General features: G+C 43.1%; 1 protein-coding gene across 4 annotated transcripts in view; it reads left to right on the top strand.

Moving 5' to 3' along the window:
- Window positions 1-22618, top strand: part of pgs1 (phosphatidylglycerophosphate synthase 1) — a 48843-nt gene that overhangs the window by 22739 nt on the left and 3486 nt on the right. For 2 of the 4 annotated variants that reach the window (XM_085963762.1, XM_085963763.1), the window contains 2 exons: window positions 15948-16096; window positions 18465-18608. In XM_085963762.1, coding sequence (XP_085819888.1) covers window positions 15948-16096; window positions 18465-18584 — 269 coding nt within the window. In that variant the 3' untranslated portion in view covers window positions 18585-18608. Of the gene's footprint in view, window positions 1-15947; window positions 16097-17906; window positions 18167-18464; window positions 18609-22618 lie in introns of those variants that run through there. The other 2 variants (XR_015073147.1, XR_015073148.1) reach the window with 2 other exon arrangements.

Here is a 22618-nt window from a genome sequence, read left to right as displayed (position 1 = left end):
AGATTGGCACTTCAATACTGTATTGAGGGAGTGCTGCATTGCCATAGATGCTCTTTAAATAAGGTATTAAACTGAGGTCCTTTTCCGGTGATTTTGTGGAAGAGTAGGAAGTTCTCCCTGTATCCCAGCCATCTTCCTCCTTCAACAAGGAGCACATTGATCATTTATCTCCGTGCTGTTTTTGGGATGTTGCTGGTGCAGAATGGTTGTGTAGCAACAGTAACTGCACTCCAAAACTAATTCACCATCTGAAGTGCTTTGAGACATTTTAATGACATGAATAAAGCACCATAAACAATTTAACATTGTTGTGTGAAAATTATTTTACATAACAGATGTGTGTTTTTTAGTAGCTCTTTTTCTGTAGTACCTGTGGTTAGATTAAGGTAAGTTATGACAACTTGATTTGCATTGGGTCTTGTGTGCCAATAATGTAATGTCACATGTTGGTTGCTGATGAAGTCAAATAACCCTTGACCAAATTGTCACAAGTTTAGGGTGTGTCGTATATAGTTTCTGTGGTGTGACTATAGGACCCCTTGTGATCTGAACTCAATATGGCGCCTTTCATAAATGCCGCCAAGTGCACCTGTCCAATCTTTACAACGGTGGACTCAAACACTTGGTGAGCTGTGGCTGGAAACAAATTGGTAAGTTGCTTCATTTCAGACAGTAAGTGAATATATGACGTAACAGTCAAAGCAAATTCCAATTGCATAGCTCAATCTCACTTCTCTCCTCAAAAACATTGGGGGGTGGTGGCGGGGAGGGGGCGGAATAACCACGTGCTATCCGTCCCATGGCCTGATTTACTTGTTTTTGGCATTAGCTTTTTTTCAGACTGCTTCTAACTGCAAAAACTGACCACCTGTGTTTTTAAGCTTCCTGCTCTAGGCCCAGCACTATGCGTGTCAAACTTCTGTTCAAAACCTGGCTGCCTGTTTGGCCCATTGTGTCCCCATCTGGGGAGAGGGGGGTGCAAAGACTCGGATTTCCTCCTGCCAGTGATTTGCCACTAGATTTCCCAGTAAAAGTGGCTACCTCTCCTCCAATATTCCCTCTAATTTTTTTTTGGTTGTGGGGCCCCTTTAAGGGCCTGCGTGGCCCATTCAAATTTCTGCGCATGCACGGTTTTTCCATGTAAAGCTGACAACCAGTCTGCGTGGGACCTCCAGACAGCTGGGAGGCTGCGGAGCTTAACAAGAACATTGCTCTCCTCCCTCCCTTGGGATGTGATATTTAAAGAGGACATCTTCTGCTGTTCTCCGTGATCAGCAGCTATCCTGCCTAATGGCCCTGGGACTATAAAAACAAGTGACTTTCATTGTATTAGTTCTGAATTCTACAAACTGGCCTGTCTCATTTCAATACACATTCTTTAATGCCTGCAGCCTGTGACCTTTCTAAATCTGTGCAAATTCATTTTGATTTTTGAAACACAGCACTTAAACATGAGTCAATCCCGAAATCCTTTCAGTGAAGGAAAGAAATGTTAAAGTCCTGGAATGTGATGCACATTTAAAACAAAAGTATTTTTTGCCTTCTCGTATCGCATCAAAGTTACCTGGTCAGAAGGGCCATGGTAACCAGTGCCCAGGACTACGAGTAGGAAAAGACCAATTGGTCCATCAAGGGTGCCCCACCAACCTGTGTTGCTTTTAAGCTACAAGGAGTGTAAGAACACTATAAGTCAACACACTTTGGCTTTTCACCTTGATTTCCTTCTGCGTTCTTCCTACTTCCTTCTCCCCCTTCCTCAACTGCCACTCATGGAGAAGCATCTCGCCTCAGACTGGCACCCCACTCCATTGATATTCCAGGTAAGGATCAGAAATTCCCCACATGAGGAATTTCTGTCACAAACTCTGTCTTCCCAATCTGTGACTAGACTCATGTAGAATGATAGCTGACCAGCATGTCTTACCTTGGTGTCAGCCTTGGCTCACTGGTAGCACTCTCTCGTCTCGGATGGAAGGTAGTGGGCTCAAGCCCCACTTCAGAGAGGTGAGCACATAATCTCGGCAGACATGTCAATGCAGTACTGGGTTAAGTGATGCATTGTCAGAAGTGCCCTCTTTCAGACACCGAGGCCCTGTCTGCCCTCTGGTGGGCGTAAAAGATCCCATGTCACTATTTGAAGAAGAGCAGGGGAGTTCTCTCTCGTGCCCTGGCTAACAATTATCCCTCACTAAAACAAATTATCTGGTCATTTATCTCATTGCTATTTGTGGGCTTTCTGTGCACAAATTGGCTGTTGTGTTTCCTTACACAGTATCAGTAACTACTCTTCAAAAATCGTTCATTGGCTGTGAAACCCTTTGCGAGAGCCTGCATCAAAGGTAATCTACTTATTTACATGTGTGGCCAGGTTTGTTTTGGAAGGGCAGGAATCTTGCTGTATGCTTTAAAATCAGCACTCCACACTCCAAACGATTGTGACAGGCTTTCTCACAGTGAGAAATGGAAATAAGTTTTATTTGAATCCAAGTAGTTTAAGGTCAATGCATTTGATACGTTGCAGTGTATTTTTTTAGTGAGCAGCTCTCTCCTGACACACGAGAAGGCCACGTTATATTCCAGTAAAACTTTGCGTGGCCTAACATAACCTTGTTTAAATTCCCAGCTAATGATATAAAGCTGCATGGCTGGACTTGGTGACCAATCTGGTGCCAATTAAACATGGTAACCTAGAACCAGACTCTGAGACATACACTGAAAAAAAGAGGCTCAAAGTAAGTGTAAGGTGAATAGAAGTATGTGCAGGCTGCAACAATCCCTGCGTTTAGTTGACGAGGTAGACAGCTCAAGCCTCCATTGTATTTGTGCTCTACTCCTGGTTGGGAATGTCTTTATTCAGACATACAACCAGTCCAAACCTGGCAGCACCAGGAATATTGGAGGATGTGATTGCCAGGGCTTTAAAGATCATTTTAAATCCACTGAGTTATGAAACTGTACAGAAGCTAAAACTGTTGAGTTTGGAGAAAGAGAATATGGGGTGAATGCAAATCCAAGTTTGAGAAATAAAAAGGAAATGAGAATGTGGATGTACAATGAGTAAATGGGACGTGACGGATCCTGAAACAGGAGCTACATAATTGAGCAAACTAGCTGCTACCTGCAAGTGCTTAGAATGCAAGGTTGTAGCAATGAAGGATTTAGATAGAGTAAATAAAGAGACACAGTTTCCAATGGCTGAAGGGTTGATAACCAGAGGGCACAGATTTAAGGTGATTGGCAAAAGAGCCAGAGGCGACATGAGGAAAAACTTTTTTATGCCACGTGGGGTTAGGATTTGGAACGCACTGCCTGATAGGGCGGTGGCTACATATTCAATGCTAGCCTTCAAAAGGGAATTGGATAAATAACAGAAAAAATTGCAGGGATATTGGGAACAAGCAAGGTGGGCAGGACTAACTGGATTGCTCTTCGAAAGAGCCAGCGCAGACTCGATGGGCTGAATGGCCTCCTTCTGTGCTGTACTATTCTATGATTCAGTTGCTCTGTTCTCTTGACTCTCCTGATTTTAACCAGTGGAGGGGAGAGGGGGGGAAATGGTGACTCTCCCCTTTGACCTTATTCGTTATTTTCAATGGGGGTTGGGGGATTAGCGCCCCCCCCCCCCCCCCCAAGCAGTCAAGGTAGCATGCAAAGCAGCATTTCCTTAAGAACCAGCACCTGTTTCAGTGCATTCTAAGTGGAAACTCAGCGGTCTCGTGTATTAAACCTGCAACTCCCAACTGCTTGTGGCATTGTGTGTTGGTTCAATACGTGCTATGCTGCTTATCTTCATGCTTAAAAGGTATGTGGTTTCTTAGGTGATGCCACAATAAAGGAAGCCTCTGTTTTTCGATGAAGTCAGTGGTTTTCTGAGGGCCCTGACTAAATATCAGTTGCACCAAGTCAGAAAAATAACTGCCTGCAATGGTTCTGACCAGAAATGCTGTAATGTGGGCTACGGTTAGAGAAATGTGATCTATGTATAATACAATTAGTACCGTTTCATATTTTGTTTAGTAGATCATCCTTTCTAGTCTGTCATCTCTTCCAGAGGAAGTTCCTTAGGGCCAGTGATTGGTTTTCCCTGGAGATTTAAAGCTTGCAAATGAGCTATGGTTTCATTGCCAGAAAATGAGGAACCTGTTTTGTTCAAACAGCTTTCAGGGCAAGTATTTGTTGGATTTCAACCCTTAGTCACTACAGTATTGTACCTACATCACAACAGTGACTACACTTCAAAAAATACCTCATTGGCCAGAAAGTGCTTTGAGACATCCTGAGGTCGTGAAAGGTGCTATCTAAAAGTAAGTTCTTTCTTTGCATATCACAAAACTCTAATTATAAAAATAATCACCACTTTGAGGTCTTAATGAAGTATCAATCACCATCAGTCATTTTGCAATATAAGGTTGATACGTTAATGGTTTAGCCCTCCAAGATAGTCTCTGCTATGAACTATATTACAGATATGGTAGTGTAGTGGTTATGGCATTGGACCAGCAATCCAGAGGTCATGAGTTCTAATTAAATTGAATAAATCTGGTAATTTGTGGGCTGGTACCAGAAAAGCTGCCTATTTGTTGTCGAAATCCAACTGGTTCATGGTAGAGAACCTGTAACCCGGACTTAACTCCAGTCCCGCACTGTGGTTGACTCATAATGTTTTCAAGGCAATTCGAGCTTGGCAAGAAATCCTGCCTTGCCAGTGTTGCCCCCATCCCAACAAAATATAGAGGAAAAATGAATTACAGTGATGGTGTGCAGAATCAAAACCAGAATGGAGGTGATTGAATCTCAACCGAAAGAAAAGAAAGACTTGCATTTATATAGCACCTTTCACAACCTCAGGACGTCCCAAAGCGCTTTACAGCCAATGAATTAGTTTTGAAGTGACATCGCTGTTGTAATAGGAAATGCAGCAGCCAGTTTGCGCTCAGCAAGTTCCCACAAACAGCAATGTGATAATGACCAGTAATAGTGTCATGGGATCTTTTACGTCCACCTGAGGTGTGAACCAAATAAATAATGACACTATTTGGTGCCAGTCAGTGGTTTTCCAGGAGATTTGAAACCAGTAAATGACCTGTGACTTCATAACCGAAAAAGGAGGAACTAGTTTTATTCATTGTTTATGGAAAGTCCCACACAGTATCCTGCTTGCGTACAACGATTAGGAACATTTACATAGGTCTAAACCAGCATTATTACTAAGCAATAAGTGCTTTGGATACTGTTGTGGCAAAATGTAATTTTTGTCTGTTATGGATTTTTTTTTACAACTTATACTTGTGTACTTCTATTATCAGCATTTAAGTTGTTAATACCCAGGGACCAGCTTGTCAGCAGGAGCCCAGCTCAAAACGGACATAAAAACAGGAAGTGCTGGAAACACTCAGCAGATCAAGCAGCATCTGTGGAGATAAAAACTGAGAACGTTTCAGATCAATGGCCTTTCATCAAAACTGGACATTTGTCTGGGCTAGGTCTCCTGAAAATTAAACCTTTTTCAGCCCACACCGGGGGGGGGTTTGAGATGTTAGTTAATTAATTAATCAATCATCTCAAGGAGGCACGGTGGCATAGTGGTTAGCACTGTTGCCTCACAGCGCCAGGGACCCGGGTTCGAATCCGGCCTCGGGCGACTGTCTGTGTGGAGTTTGCACATTCTCCCCGTGTTTGCGTGGGTTTCCTCCGGGTGCTCCGGTTTCCTCCCACAGTCCAAAGATGTGCGGGTTAGGTTGATTGGCTATGATAAATTGACCCTTAGTGTTAGGGGGATTAAATACGTGGGGTTACGGGGATAGGGTGGGATATGTGTTGGTGTAGGGGTTACGGGGAGGCTCGATGGGCCAAAATGGCCTCTATCTGCACTGTGGGATTTCTGTGATTCTGTGAGGTCTGTTTACAATCCCGAACATCACGTAGTATTGTTGGAAAATGCCCCATTGTTCCATAGAAGCACCATTGTATTTTCTTGATTTTTAAGGCATCTTTGTATTCAATTAGCACAGACTGGGGCATCGCCGGGCAAAGGCCTGGAAGCCCCCTCATCGCACATCAGGTGCTGCCAATTATTAGGGGCTTGGGTGGGCTGAGAGTTTGGTATGTACATTGCTAGTCTGTATGGACTATCATTAGGTATTGGGCGGAGAGTTTGTACGAAAAACTTAAAAGTAGCAAACCCAGTTTTACACAATTGTATGAGCAGTTGTTTTTTCTTTGCCACCGGTGCTCTGAAATCCACCCTTCGATGTAACCAGGGCAGATCCAAAGCTATCCCAGAAAAAAATCGTGATGCAACAACAGGTGATTTTTTTTTCCCGGAATTGGTGAAGAGCTCTGTCAACGCATATAAACATCTAACCTGAGACTGAAGATGCTACTGTTTGCAAAATGGAAAACTGAATTTCCCAACACTGTCACTCCTGTCCTTGGTGAATATGTGTTCACAAAGGGAAACATTTACAGTACACACACCTTGAGGGAGCTGATGGGAAATGCAAATGTTATTTGGCCTTAGGCATTGCATGGCCTTTTCACTAACACTGGCAGTGGTTCAAATGACGCCCAAAGTAATGAGTGACGACTACATACTGCATGTACTTCTGTGGTTTATAGTTACTTGAACTGGTAAAGTAAGTTGAATAGTCATTTCTGCTTCTGCCAAAGGGCAATGGGTTTTGTAAGTTATAGCTTTTTAAAAGCTTTCTGTGTGCAAAAAAATCACAACTACTAGAAGTGATGGTTGAGAAAGTATTTAATGCCAAGCCTTAGTTCAGTTATGCCACTAGCTAGATTTTAATACATCTTGTATACCTGCCAGACAGACGTAGAACTCCTAGATGTGTTTATAAAGATTTATGGAAGGAATTTTATATGACTTTTGATTACAACTTCTTAGTTCAAGTGAGGAGAATAAGTGTCATTAGGGGACAGTAAAAGTATCGTTTTATTGTCCAATTTTTAGGTTTTCATTTTATATATGGACTTTACAATCTCTTTACCAATATGAAGGGAAACAGTTTATAAATTGCAGGGTTTATGTTCAAATAGATATTTACATGAATTAATAGTTTCTTTTCAAAAACAATGTTATGGCTCTTATTGTTGAGGATAACTTGGGACAAATCTTTGACATGTTTGATCCATTTTGAAAGCCGATTGCTTAGTTTAGCAGTGTTTCCCGGGTTATATACCTTCTGTTGCATATTTGACATTTATTATAAGTATTTATTCTTTTAATGAGATATCTAATGTTTCAATTCAGAACCTTCAGGATTATTCACACAATGCTGTATGATTTTCAACTTTCATTCTTTTAATATTCAGGAATGCAGATCTTTAGTGGTGCTGTAGGGTTTCTAAACAATTTGAAGGTGCAATTTTTCTTAAAATTGTTTTATCCAATGCAAATTCACAAAGTTTAGTTCTAAATATTGTACTGGAGGAAAATTTCCCTAATTTGATTTTGTAGCCTATATTTTTGTCCTTGCACAACATAAAATGTATTGATACATCTGTTTACAAATGGTGATACAGCCTTTTTTATAGATCTATGTTTCACACGTTACCTTAGTCCACATATTGTTGCTGTTCCACAAACGGAATACTTTTCAATGTTGCTTGAGGGTAGATGAATGGCCAAATGTTTTCAATATTTGCATTCTTAGGTAATTTCTGGGAACTGCTGTTTGCTTCCTGTAGCTCCCAGAAATAGCTGGGAGGTAATTCATCTCTGAAGAGTTAGGATATCGTCACAACACTAACACTTTGTAGTTCAAGTAATAGGGTTCATTGTATGAAGAGAACAAAAGATAGTGTGTCCTGCAAATATTTTTACTTCATTAAATTTATTATTAGAAGCTTAAATACCAAGGTGTATATAGGACTGCATATACGGTGCAATATTTTCAGTAGAGGTGTGCGTTGCTGAGAGAGAAAAGAATTAAAATTGTAAATGATGTGTTATGTGTATAATCCTGAAGGCTGTGAGTTGGCAGAAACATTAGGATATCTCAGCTGAGGAAAATTAGAGCACTTTTAAAACTAGTGTTGAATATGCAGTACATACCATTTTTTTCAATAAGCTAATCAACCAGTTTCTAAACTGCATCAATGGGCATTAAAATAAGAAGGAAAACAAATTGCACAAAGGCCATAAGGAAGAAGGGGGGAAACTCTAGAAGTACTGTGGAAATTTATTAAAAGGAGATATTGGAGCTGTAAAAAGAGCCTGAGATGAGTAGCAAAATACTGACGCTTGTTACAAGTTCAGGGAAATTCTGAAACTTGCCAGCAGCAAATGAATGGTGGGAAATGGTTCTGTGTTACAGGATACATTAGCAGGAGAATTTTAGCAAACACCTTCATGTTAATGAGCATAACTCTTTTACAGTAAATGTTCTAATCAGGCACCTTTTACATCACCTATAGCAACTGTTATAAATCTCATCATCAAGAAACTACCTATCAAATAACGCTGGACGGCCAGCTGGTGGCGCTGTCCAAGGAGTATAAATACTCGGGCGTCGGCCCCAGCTTTCCAGGGACATTTTGTAAGACGAGGAGCTAGTGAAATACAACTAGACCTCCATGTTCTGAAACAAGTTGATTAATGCCTTGCTTTATACTCAAACCAAGTGCGTAGTGAGTTTTATTACGTCAGCAACAACATCAACTTGCATTTATATAGTGCCTTTAACGTAGTAAAATGTCCCAAGACGCTTCACAGGATCGTAATCAGACATAAATTGACACTGAGCCAAAGAAGGAGACATTAGGACTAGAGGTAGATTTTAAGGTAATAAAAACAGAAAATGCTGGAAATACTCAGCAGGTCAGGCAGCATCTGCGGAGAGAGAAACAGAGTTAATGTTTCAGGTCAATGACCTCTTATATGTTCAGATGGAAGGTCATCGACCTGAAACGTTAACTTTGGCCGCGATTTCCCCAACCTCGGCGGGTCCGTGGCAGGTGATGCCGGTGGCGAGTTCCGATCCCACTGTTGGCTCCAGCCCACTGTGTAGAATGATATTACGTTGATTGGGCTTGTTACGTCCGCCCAGCGCATTTTCTGGCCAATTGAAGGAAGCGGGTCTGATGACGTCACAGCACGCAGGGAGGTTCTCTTCACTTCCAATGGGCGGAAGAGTCCGCCCCAGGAGACCAAAGCAGCCTGGTTGCACATTGCACAGGAGGACACAAGCAGGGATGTCATCAGGAGGACCAGGCTGCAGTGGCGCAAACCTTTCAATGATCCCAGTCGATCACGAAACGTTACTGCAAAGCCACACTCAACCTCATCCTGCTGTGCCACTCATCACATCCCCATCACTCTGCCTTCCCTACCCGACTCCTGCACATCCTTACTCACACCAACTTAACTTGCACCTCCACCCATCCCTCTCTGTCTATATTATCACTTCCTCATCTCACTAGCCATCCCTCACACTCACCCTCATCCTAGTCCAATCATACCAACTAACAACACACAAGGGTAGGCACTTGGGTGTTTTAGCCAGTGTTCATGTGAAGTTTCTGTTAATGTGCTGTCAAACATTGAAACCTTTATTTTCAACACTTTGCATTCTTGGATAGATCTGTGTGCACCTTTGGAAGTGGCTTAGTGAGTTGCAGTGAATGGTGAGACATAACGGTACCCCCCGCAATGCTGATGAGTGAAAGGAATGGCTTGGGCATTGTAGGGATGCTTTATGTTGTTGGTGTGGGGTGGTGCCAACCTGGTGAATCATGTGGCAGCCAGGGTGTACAGTGTGAAGTAAATGTGGCCATGGTGAGGCCATCCCTGGCGTCCCGGGCAGCAATGTGGTCAGGTGCTGATGCCCTATGTTCTGTGCAACATCAGTTGATTGCGGAGAAGATTGGTGTTGTTGGTGCTGCTGGTGTTGGGGCTGATCGTGGTGGGATTCTGAGGACCGAGGTGAGATAGTTTCAAGAGTACCGATGCTGATGTAATAGATGGCAGGTGAACCTGAGATGACAGAAGCGATCTGTTAATGGTGGGAGAGGTTGTTCCAATGAGGTAACACTGGATAGAGAGTTTACTCCAAACACTTGCAACCTGCATAAAGCTCAGTCTGTCTTCCAAATGCAGTAAGCAACAGCTTCTGAGCTTGGAAAGTGAACAGCTGTGACATGAGAGCTTTTAAAGCACATTTGCAGTTGTCAAGTAATGAGATGATTCCATGGTCATACAACTCCTGACCTGCTTACCTGATGTGATTCCCGAATAGCGTGGACCCTGTGGGCGACCTCGTAAAATGTAAAGGTGAGCTCAAAATACTTCTTAATGGGCTGTTAAGGTCATAATGATCTGAATTGCCTTCCCCGCGCATGCGTGTCCGGTCGTTCAGCACTGAGAGACCCGACATCTGGGAAAGGTGCGTGGCAGCGGGTTGACAGCAAGGTCCCGACCCGCTGTCAAAAAATGTTTTCCCACCCGACCCGCCACCGAACTTGCCCGCTGACCCCTTGAAAAATTCCCCCTTTGTTTCCCTCCACAGATGCTGCCTGACCTGGTGAGTATTCCTAGCATTTTCTGTTTTTATTTCAGATTTCCAGCATCTGCAGTATTTTGCATCTGTGATAGCTTTAAGGAGCATCTTAAAGGAGGAAAGAGAAGCAGAGAGGTTTAGGGAAGGAATTCCAGAGCTTAGGGCCTAGGCAGCTGATGGCATGGCTGCCAGTGGTGAGGCGAAGTAAGTGGGGGGATGCACAAATGGCCAGAGTTGAAGGAACGCAGAGTTGGAAGAGGGTTACAGAGGCGGTTTGTTGCCACTGATAATGGGCTGTTTTGAATCTGGGCTCACTTGTTGCTCTCTGCTGTCTTTTGTGTCTGGCTTCACTATTCTTTGCTCCAGGTATCTGCATTTTCCGTATGTAATGATTCTTGGTGGAGGAAACGATGATAATATGGCCTTAAGTGCTGCCTTAGAGATTTCCTAGAGCAGCATCGAAGAGGTATCAGGTCTTCCAGGGATTCTAGGTCACTAAAGAGCATGGTCTTCAGGCACCAGTGCCAAAGTGGTTGGTAGATTGGCAAATGTGAGTTCAAGGATGGCTAACGGTCATATGTTGCAACTCGTAATTCAGGGCAGTTGTGATTACTTCAGGAAAAAGTCAGTGATTTTCTTTTTCCTGGGTTTTGTGTGGATTTCAGTGGAAGGTGTATTCCTTGTTTAAGAGGTGCATGGCTCACCATACCTTGGTTAGGCCTAGGGTGACTCATCATGTTTGAATCGTTCTAGCTGCCTGCCCTAAGTCTGTCCAGCTGAGGATGGAGGGTGCAGTATAGCTTGCCTTCCATGTGTGGTGGTGCTGGGGGGAGGGATGGAGAAGGATTGAAAGGAATACTGCTGTGGGGAGTGAGGGGGAAGTCTACATTTGGGGATACATACTGAGCATTCCATTTTTTCAATCCTTTGTCGGGATAGAGAGACCATCTACGCCAGGGATGGTGAAGGGTGGTGCTTTTGAATCAGTGGCCTCTGCTCTGCTCTTGGTTAAGAGGCTACCGTTGTTGGGCATACTCAGGAGAGGGTAAGGTGGGACTCCTGTAGAAATGCCACTTCCGCTTGTTCTTTACTGAGGTTGATCAGATTTTGTTCCATTTAATTGGGTGATTGAGTCTTCACATTTAGGGAGACAATCTTGAGTTTAACCATGATGAGGTTGGGCTGGTCTGTTGTGTGTATGGAGGCGTGGTAATGGGGGATTCCAGGAGCATCTTCCCTGGGTGGGTATGGCTTAACTTTCACTGGTACACAAGGGGATCACTGTGGGGAGGACATTTTTTTTTTGGCCTTCTGATTCCTGGAATTTCTTGGGGAGCTATCGTATTGTCCTGGGGAAGGGGTTCTGATTGCGCAGATGCTGGGACTTCTGCACTGTACCGCTTCTGGCAGGTGCATGGGGAGGTTTCTGGAGGGCATTGTGGATGGATTTTTTTCCTTCCTCTGTGTTGATATTTCATGTGAATTTGGAGAGCTGGTGGTGAGGTTTTTTTATATTACAACAGTGACTACACTTCAAAAAGTACTACATTGGCTTTAAAGCGCTTTGGGATGTCCGGTGGTTGTGAAAGGCGCTATATAAATGCAAGTCTTTTTTATTCATTCCTGGCATGTGGGCATCACTGGCAAGGCCAGCATTTATTGCCCCATCCCTAATTGCCCTTGAGAAGGTGGTGGTGAGCCGCCGCCTTGAACCACTGCAGTCCGTGTGGCGAAGGTGCTCGCTGTTAGGTAGGCAACTCCAGGATTTTGACCCAGCGACGATAAAGGAACGGCGTTATATTTCCAAGTCAGGATGGTGTGTGACTTGGAGGGGAACTTGGAGGTGTAGTGAGGAGGACTTCTCTATGACAGGGGGTTGGTTGCTTCATTGTGGTTCTGTCTCTGTTTTGAGGTGTGCTGTTTTAGAAGGCTCTGGGATCTGATCCTCTATGGGCAATGTTGGGGATATAATAATTTGTGCTACAATGATTGTTGGTGTAGACATCTGCCAGTTGAGGGCACTGGTTGATCATTGGGTGCGTGTACTGACATTTGGGTCAGCAGTATGGGTTGTGGTGGAGTAGCAAATAAGAGGAAAACCTGTACTTCTGAATGCTGGCCAGAGCTGCTGGGCTTCTTTATGGGTGGAAGTTATAGTTATAGAAGAACTGCCTAACATCTTGCCCTGCGTAGTTTAAAGGCATTACTCCTGCTCCTCTCCAATCAATCAAAGTGAAATAATCTATCAATAGCTATGCAATTTCATTATTTTATATACCTCTATCAGATCGCCTCTATGTCTAAGCTATTCTAAGTAAATGGACCCAGCTATTTAGGCTTCTCTGAGTAACTAAGGTTCTTTAAGTTGGGAATCATTCTCGTGGCTCTCCTGTACCTTTACCAAGGTTTCTATATCACCCACCATGTGAGGGGACCAAAACTGGACATAGTACTCTAGATAAGGTCTAACCAAGGACCTATGCAAGGACAGAATGGTGTACTTTGACTCATATTGAATGGTTCCATTAATACAACCCAATACCCTGTTTGCTTTGGCTGTGGCTTCTCTGCATTGGTCATGAACCTTGAGTGATCTGTGCACAATAACACCTAGGTTCTTTTCTCTCTCAACCTGCTTTCTGTATTGTTCCCTGTAAATGGTAAATATATTCTGTGTTGGTTCTGCCTACATGCATCACATTGCATTTGTCTAGGTTAAATGACATTTGCCATTGTTTAGCACATTTCCCTAGCAAATCTAAATTGTTTTGCAGAAGATTGTACTCCTCTACAGTTTTAACATGTGCACAAATTTTAGTATAATCTGCAAACTTGCTGACCATACTACCAGCACCACAGGTCGTCAATGAAAACAGTGAACTGTAATGGGCCTAACATCTATCCCTGTGGGACACCACGAGTAACCTGCCTCCAGGCTGATCCACAACCATTGACTACAACTTTTTGCGTGTGGGGTTGGAACTAACTCCCAATCCAGTGTATCAAATTCCCACTGATATCACAAGATTTTACCTTATGAAGTAGCCTACCGTGAGGTACCTCCTCAAAGACTTTCTGAAAATCCAGGTCGATAATGTCAACTGGATTACCCTCATCCACTAACCTAGTAACCTTCAAAAAACTCAAACAAGTTTGTAAGATATAACCTTATTTTCCAGAAGCTGTGTTGAGTATCTCTTATATCCCCTTCTTTTTCACAATAATCATAAAGAGCATTTCTTAAGATCCCTTCAAGCATCTTCTCAGTAATCGATGTTAGACTGATGAGCCTGTAGGTCCCTAGCTCTGATTTGTCCCCTTTTTAAAAAAATCAGAACTACATGAGCTACCTTCTTGTCTGAGGAAACTGTCCGAGAGTCTGTTGAGCTCTTGAAGATGCGGGCAAGGGGCACCTGTCCTATCTCTTTAACCACCCTTGGGTGAATGTCATCTGGACCTGGCGTCCAATCTATTTTTAGATTTCCTATTCTATCCAAAATGACATCCCTATCTATTTTAATATTTATAATGTCGCTGTCTACAGTACATCCCACAGCTGGAAATTGAGCATCGTCCACAGGAATATAGACTGATGCAAAATAATCACTTAACAGTTCTGCTATAGCCATGGAATTTATTTGAATTTGTCCTAAACTTCAGAGGCCCCATAACAACTTTAACGGTCTTCTGACTCCTGACGTAGCTGAAAAAACTTTTGCTATTACTACCACAATTGTGTACCATCTTCTTTTCCAAATATCTCTTAGCTTCTCTAATGGCTGTTTTTGTCTCTGTTGTGGATGGTATTTGTCCATGTTCTAAGAACATAAGAAGTAAGAGCAGGAGTAGGCCATACGGCCCCTCGAGCCTGCTCCGCCATTCAAGAAGATCATGGCTGATCATCGACCTCAACCCCACTTTCCTGCCCGGTCTCCATATCCCTTGATTCCCCGAGAGTCCAAAAATCTATCTGTCTCAGCCTTGAATATACTCAACGACTCAGCATTTACAGCCCTCTGGGGCAGAGAATTCCAAAGATTCACAATCCTCTGAGTGAAGAAATTCCTCCTCTTCTCAGTCTTAAATGGTCTACCCCTTATCCTGAGACTATGCCCCCTAGTTCTAGACACTCCAGCCAGGGGAAACAACCTCTCAGCATCTACCCTGTCAATCCCCTTCAGAATCTTGTATGTTTCAATGAGATCACCTCTCATTCTTCTAAACTCCAGAGAGTATCGGCCCAATCTACACAATCTGTCACAATAGTTAGAAGTGACCAGGCCTTTTTAAAGCTATTTCTTTTAATTAAAATGTTTTCTTCAAGTTATAATAAGTTTAAAACTGCGGGCGCGATCTTGCCAGCCCTGGGGAGGCGGGTATGAAGGCGGGACTGCCGGTAAAATGGCAGAATCTGACAGCGGGTGCCCATCCCGCCCCCAACCCGCCTCCGTTTCATCTTGCCAGGAGGCGGGTAGCCGACAGGTAATTAACAGGCAGTTAAGAGGATTATCCCCATTTTTCCAATGGAGGCGCGGGCTTCCCGACGTCAGGAAACCCTGCCAGGGTCACCGAGGCGAGTAGTGGGTCTGCGGGGGTCGGAGGGGTCCAAAAGTGCGCTGTGAAGGTAAGTGATGGGTGCAAGTGTGGAGAGGTAAGTATATGAGGTGAGCGGAAAGTGATAGAAAATGCTTACTTACCTTTGTTTCTTCCTGCAGGCTTTAACAGTTGGTGATGCGGAGAGTCTTGCATCTCACTGGCAGAGATGACAGATGGCTGCTGCATTCTCCGATGCAACAACCATCTAATTTCTGCTAAAGAAAGATGTTTGATGAGTCTTGGATACAAGGACTCATCAAACAACATAGAATGTCAGTGTTTGACAGCTTCACAGAGCTGTCAAACGATGACAATTCATCATACGCTGACGTTCTCTGTAACTGGCTTCCCCTTAATTGGCCTGCTGGGCGGGCTTAACAAGGTCAATCAAGGGAAAATAGCGTGGGTTAGCCACAAGTCGATAAAGGTGGGACAACGACCCGACAAGCTGCAGTCCTGCCTCCAATGCGCCCCCGTGTCTTTTTATGTTTGAAGTTTCAGCAATAAATCAGTGAAAAGATTAATATGCATTTTGGTGCTCTCAAACTTTAAGCCCAATTTTGTTGTATTTTTTGTGTGTGTTGAAGTGTAAGTTATAATCGTATGAGGGCACATGTGTTCTGTACCTTAGAGGACAGGACAAACAGCTGCTTGTAGATCGCTCCTAACACAGATCAGATGAGCTATATAGAGACCCCTAGTTTAAGAAGAGCCTTTTTATTCAGATATGATATTTAACATTTAATACTGTGGTGCATTATAGTAAGAATGAATAGTGTGGTGGTTCTTCCTCATCTAAGATGGGGCTGGTTTTCATTATTATCCTTTTTTCTGTAGGTCTGTGGTATTATCTGTCAGGAAGCAAGTGGCCTTGCCTAACTTTGATTGGCTCTCCTAACTTTGGGTACAGATCTGTGCACAGAGACCTAGAGGCTCAGCTAGCAATTGTCACAGAAAACCACAAGTTACAGCAGCAATTACAGCAGGTCAGTAATGAATTGGTGAACTTGAAAAGGAAGAAAGCTTTCATTTCAGTTTTATGTTCCGTATTTACAATAAAACAATTATCTACATCCACTTTCCATTAAGGGTCAAATTTTCCATTTTAGTGCTCCTGATGCAGAGCTTTACACACCAGCAGTGCTAAGGATGAACATTTCCCCCAACTTTAAAACTGGATAAATTATATAATTTTCTTATTGGTGTTTCTCAGTCGGAAGGACTGAGCCAGAGGCTGGTATACAGTGCTTCATGTATGTATTTACGAATGTACACATCTGTGTCTTCCCCACTCTAAAACACAGTTATTGGCATTATAACCAAGCCTGCCTGCTCACATCATGCATGAAATGCTGTCTTTACTAAGCCTTCTAGTGCAACATAAGACTGCATTGAAGGAATTATCTGTATTACTACTGCCTACAATAAATGTAAAGTGACCCCTTCCTTGGCCCCTTGCTCAATCACCACACCAGAATAGCTCCCGTCAACAAATTCACCTTGATCTTCTTGATGCATAGTATATATTGTTTAAATGTCGACAACTATCTCAATATTTGAATGTTCTTTCAAGTGCTGTATGAGCTGTTAATTAGACACGTAAGCCATCTCATTTAAACCCATTTTCAATTAGAAAATAGGGGGAAAAGCATCCTTCCTTGAATCAGAAATTGGAGACCCATTCAGTCTATCAGTGCATGTGCTGGTGCTGACTCACTTACTGGAGCTTATCTACGCTAATTCTATTCCATGCTTTTTCATTGGACCCTTTTAATATCTTTCAAGTGTTTACCTAATTGCCTCTTAAATGTTGCGACTGACTTGCCTTCAATAGCCATTTGTAGAAGAGCAATTCATATCCTAACAATTTTTTATGCAGGGAAAAGATCCTTCTAATCTCCCCCTTTAAGCTTCTAGTACTAATTCTGTTATTAATTTGCAGATTAGTGGAAATAATGTTTTTCTATTTACTCTCTTAACCCTTTCATAATTTTAAACATTTATATTAGATTCTCCCCTATCGTTCTCTGCTCCAGTGTTCCTTTCCCATGTCCTCCTGGATAAATCTATAGTTCTTCCAGTATTCTATTCTAAATACAGTGGCAAAATACTTGTTGAGCATCTTGTCCATTCTTCTATTCTCTACAATAGGTTTACAGCCTTCATGACATACTGGTCTTAACCTTTCTTTAAATACCTTTTGCTAATGATGTGCTTATAAAAGCTCTTGCTATTGCAACAGCAAATTGCATTTATATAGCAGCTTTAATGTAGAAAAACACTCCAAGGTGCTTCACAGAGTCATGAAGAATGGATGTTGAGATTAAGCGGGGTGACCAAAAGTTTGGTCCAAGAATTGGATTTTAAGGAGGATCCTAAAAGAGGAAAGGGAGGTGGAAGGGCTTAGGGAGGGAATTTCAGAGAGTGGAGTTTAGGTAGGGTGAAGGGGTGGGGGAATGTACAAGCGACCGGAGTCAGGGAGTTGGAGGGAGATTGTAGGGCTGGAGGCGGTTACAGATTTGAGGGGCAGGTGAGACTGTGGCAGGATTTAAAGACGAGGACAAGAATTTAAAAATTGGAGTGTTAGGGAACTGGGAGTCAATGTAGGTCAGTGAGGATGGAAGTGATAGTCAAGCAGGACTTGGTGCAGGATGGGATACAAGAAGTAGAGCTATTACTCTTTATGTTGACTCCCAGTCTATTCATATATTCTGAGCCTTCCTCATCTCTCTTCTGGCTATGTGAAATATACTTTCATTCAAAGAATAACTACTGTACTGTGATATATTAAACTAGCAGGGGGGGCCCAGCGTCGCCAGGGCAGTTTCGAGGGCCGCGCGGTTGACGGCCGCCCGCTGCCGCTCCCCCGCTCTGTGTCTCGGGCCGAGCGGTTGTGAGGCCCGGCCCGAATGACCCCAACTCACCTCCCGCTCCGGCGAGCCGACGCAGCTGCCCTGCTCGCTGTGGAGGAAAAGCAGGGGGGAAAATGGCGGCGAAGTTTCGGGAGGCTGCAGGATTAGGTCCCGGCCGTGACGCACCGATTGGTGAACCATCAGGTGAGTGAAGTGCAGGATTGGTCAACCATCACGTCACTCAACGCTAATGAGCGGATTTTTGAAAGTTTTTTGTATACTGTCGGAACAATTTTTGTCTGACCAAAAAGTAAATATGCCTATGACACTCCCCTGATCATCAGCTTTCTTTTGATATAACATATGTGTAGGTACGCTCTATAACTTTTGAGTGTATAGCGGACAGACAGACAGACATACTGCTTTATTATTATTATATAATATATATATAGATGAATACTGCAGCTAAGAAAAATATTAAAATTGTACCTGTATTTTCTAGGAACAAGAGCATCTGTACTGCCTGTCAAGTGAGGTTTTGACTACTACATTTGACCAACCAAATAGATATGTGAAGCTCTGGGTGAAACTGGTAACACCACTGATAAAGAACTTTTTCTAGAAGCTAAAGGAAGACCCACCTATTGTAAGTTCATTATAGTTCAACTAGTACCTTTGTTTTTGTACCTAAGTTTATAAAACTGTTTTGAATAGATGGAAGCAAGGAAAAGGTTTTAAAGACTGCAGTTATACCAACTTTGCGTCAATACAAAGTGTATGGATCTATGTATGGTCTCTACTGGCCTTGAGATTTTCTGTGTTTCAATGATTGATTTCAGTCTGCTGACATCAAAACTCATTTTATTCAAGTACTAAGTTTTTGAGTGAAGGGAAGGAAGGGGTCCTAACTTAGTAGTTGTTGATGTTTCTTTGCCAACAACTGAAAAGTTGGAAATGTTACAATTGGAGGACTGATTACAACACTTTATCCCAGAGATGTTGAATGTCAGGCTGAGTAATAACGATGTGATACTACTAGGTTGTAAAATAGATTCAGATGCAGCAATGTTTCAGAATTATAGCCGTTTTCATTATTCTACTTCTGATTAGGCAGTAAGAATTTAAACTTGGAAGTGTTGGAATGCATGCTAGACAGGAATTTGGTTGATTGCACACTTACTGAGCATCTCAGCTGAGGGAACTGAAATAAATGTGAGTGTGATGGGTGAATGTACGTCAAAGTATTTTTTAACTTTAAGCTACTAATTGTCCACTGTCGAATGTTCCTGCCCATTCAAATACTAAGAGTTAAGCAGTTTGTTTCCTCGGAGGACACGGTGGTCTTGACACAAGGGTGCTTTTAATAAACTTCCAGCAGGTGCTATATTTACTCACCAGAGAAGCTTATAATTAAGGGCATCCTGCTCCTTGTATCCATGGGGAGACCAGCAATGGGCAACAAAAACTGCTGGTCAATTACGATACCAAGGGTACTTGAACAATTCTAGAGCATCTGTTGTGCCTTGTTGTTGCGGAGAAGTGGGTCTAACCATTTAACCTCTTTCTTAGTGATAAATGGTTTTCATATTCTCTTGCAATTGCGTATCTGTTTTGGGAATCATTTGTAAGTAAGGCCCTTACTGATTGGTATTTATTGGATGATGTCATGCCCTATCCTTCAGCCTTTCAGTTTTGAAAAGAAACATAGAAGGTAGGAGTAGGCCATTCGGCCCCTCGAGCCTGTTCCGCCATTTAATGAGATCATGGCTGATCATCCAAATTCCGAACCCTGTCAACGGGAACGGAATTTTATGTTGTGTTTAGAATAACCACAGATATGGGGGAGCGTATTTCCCCTGCCTAGCACCCCATGTGCGGCAAGTTCTGGGGCGCTGGCAGAGGAAATCTGTAACTGTGTCTTTTCCCCCCTTTGTGCTTGATGAACATTTCCTGGGCAGTCTCTGGGATGGGAGGGAAGCTCCTGGCTGGAAAAAGAAGATCGTCCAAGGAAACTGTGTATTCGTAATTGCTGGCCAGCCAGTTCAGAGCCTCGCTGCGGGCTATCTGGCTGCTGCTTTTGAATGTCCCTATCTGGGGTAAGTGCTTATCTGCAGGCAGTATTCTCATCTGGCTTAACCCATTGAAAATGAGCATAACTCAGAAATTGAGCCAGGTTTAACTAAGTCAGGCACATTTCAAATGTACACCATCTGATTTAACTGGGGATGAGAGGGAGCAAAGTCATCCCTGTGATATTGGCCTTATTAGACTTCAAGTTTAGAGTCTATTTTCTTAAGTCCCCAACTGCTTCCTTCTGTGGTAGAAGTAATACATGGTTTGGTGTTCAGTTAGTCACAAGACCATAAGCTGATACAATGGATGCCCATGGGGAATATGCTGTTTTAAAAGGACAGGAGTATTATACCATGTAAAACACATATTTTGCTGCTAAAGTGGAACATTGGGCCCCAAAATTCCTTGCATCACAATTCTTATAGCTGCCTCCAGCACTGACCCCACCAGAGTTTGTGGGGACAGCAGGAGGGCACCTTATTTGCATGGGGCAGGCAGGTGCAACTACCACTTTGGGCACATCATCTACCCCTGCCTACCTGTAGGAGAGGGGATTGCCCAGGACCTCCCCTCACCATGGCCTCTTTGGTCCCCTGACAACTGGGCCTAATCACCAAAACATTTTCTTTGTTCTTTGGGAGTCCAGGCTGGATCTGAACTGAGCATCAGGAATGGGAATTCCTGACTTAGGGAGTTCCTGCTCCCTGCCTTTCATTTGCCTGCTAAAGAGTGGATGGAAGTTTTGCCCCTTATGAGACGTTGAGGAAACCTGGCATAACAAAGTCTCTAACTTTCCTGGAGGATCTGTAGGAGTTATAGCAGAAGACCAACAGAACACCGCCCCCCCCCCACCCACCAATTAAATTTCAGGGTCTTATTTTCTTACGGTCACAATGTCTAATTGATAAAATGACACACTCTGAGGTCAGTTGGAGGATTAATTGTTTCTCGAGAATGGCAGCTAGTTGTAAATCCTTTGGCTGTCTTAATGTCAGAAAAATCAACACAAAATGAATGGCTTTTTCTTTTTATATATATTAAAATATTGTATCTGTATCAAAATGTCACACTTTGAAGTGTGGTTTCTGAAATGTGACATTCAAAAATGTTATAATTTACTGGACTGCCACTTACACCATAGAGCCAATTCCTGGTGTAGGGCACTTTACTATTGACCAACTCAATCTTCTGAGGGATGTACCGAATAATGGACATAAGGTCTGATAATCTGGAACTGCAGGATATCTGTTTAAAATTACAAACTTCAGTTCTGTTAAATCCCATATCTACCCATCTCCTTTTCAAGGTTAAATAACAACAGTAACTCCACACATCTTCAATTGCTACCACTACTCTGTTGTTGCGGGAGAAAGAACATTCTTCTGTCAGAGGTGATGGTTAATTTAAACAGAAAGAAAATTGGGAGTCTCTATCTATGCTCCCTCTAAGGTGCGCGTCCGCGCCTGGATCTGTAAGTCCTGCGCACTGGACAGCTGGAGCAGGATGGATGGGGCCCAATACTGAACTAGTGGGAAAAAGTCATAGCGCTGAGAGAATGGTCCGGGAACCTCAGAGAGCCAATCCGAATTGGAATGGCGTTTGGTAAGAGCCCTAGAACCTGGCAAATGTTGACTAATGGCGGCAATAGGACCCACAATTCTCTGCGCCCCAGCAACCGCTCTATCTACCCCGCTGATTTTTCTGCTGAGAGTGCGCGTGCTCCCCAGGGCCGCGGTGTATTCAAAAGAGAGAAATAGATTCAGTGGAACCGGGAGGCACTGGAGCTGTGACTAAATGGTGCTGGGCCCGGCGGCTCTGATTCGGGGCCTGAGACGTGCACTCGGTGACTTGTTGCTGAGGACTGCGCTCGCCCCGATTCAGTTTCCTGGACCTGCTCCTCACATGCTTCGTGCAAAAAGGCAGTCTCCGGCCACACTTTGGATCAGCACACCGCTGGAGCCTGACCGATAACAACATAAGTCACCAGTTCTTTGGGTATGCAAGTTGTGTGCTGAATTATTTTGATGAATGCTCTTTTTTAGGCTTAGCAAAGTGATGTTGAAGATTGTGTTCAGGTTCCTGATCAGGGTTTCAGTGTCACACTTGTGTTACAGCATTGCCTTTCTACCTCTGGGTGTTGAGTTTGAATGCATTGCGGAGAGATGAAAGGAAAGTCCCTGGTCTTCTGTTTCGAAAGGCCAGGGCAGTATTACTGAATCACATAACTTTACATGAGTTGTGGAATCATTCTGAAGGCTGAAATTTCAGAAAAGTAAACAGTTTACACAATGAAGGGTTACAGCAAGCATAGAAGTAATGATAGAGATTCGGGATGTTGGACTCTCATGCAATGAAACATTGAAAGAGGTTTAAATCTGACTCTGTGTAGTTTCCAAAGTACATAATTCCTCCGACAGAAGACCACTCAGTGAAGTGAAGGCAGGAAAGTGAATAGTTATATTTTTATTATATTTGGAATATATTAATTTTTAGGTTAATTTTTTTAAAGCATTTGATCCTGACAGTGAGTGTCTTGGTGAACCTCTTAAGGCAAAACTTTTTTTTAATGTTTCAATTCATGCA

The sequence above is a fragment of the Somniosus microcephalus genome, chromosome 21 (genome assembly GCF_052327205.1).
Source record: "Somniosus microcephalus isolate GS21.2 chromosome 21, FLI_Smic_1.0, whole genome shotgun sequence".
Lineage (NCBI taxonomy): Eukaryota > Metazoa > Chordata > Chondrichthyes > Squaliformes > Somniosidae > Somniosus > Somniosus microcephalus.
Note: the sequence above shows the minus strand (reverse complement) of the source record. Positions and strands in the feature narration are given on the sequence as shown.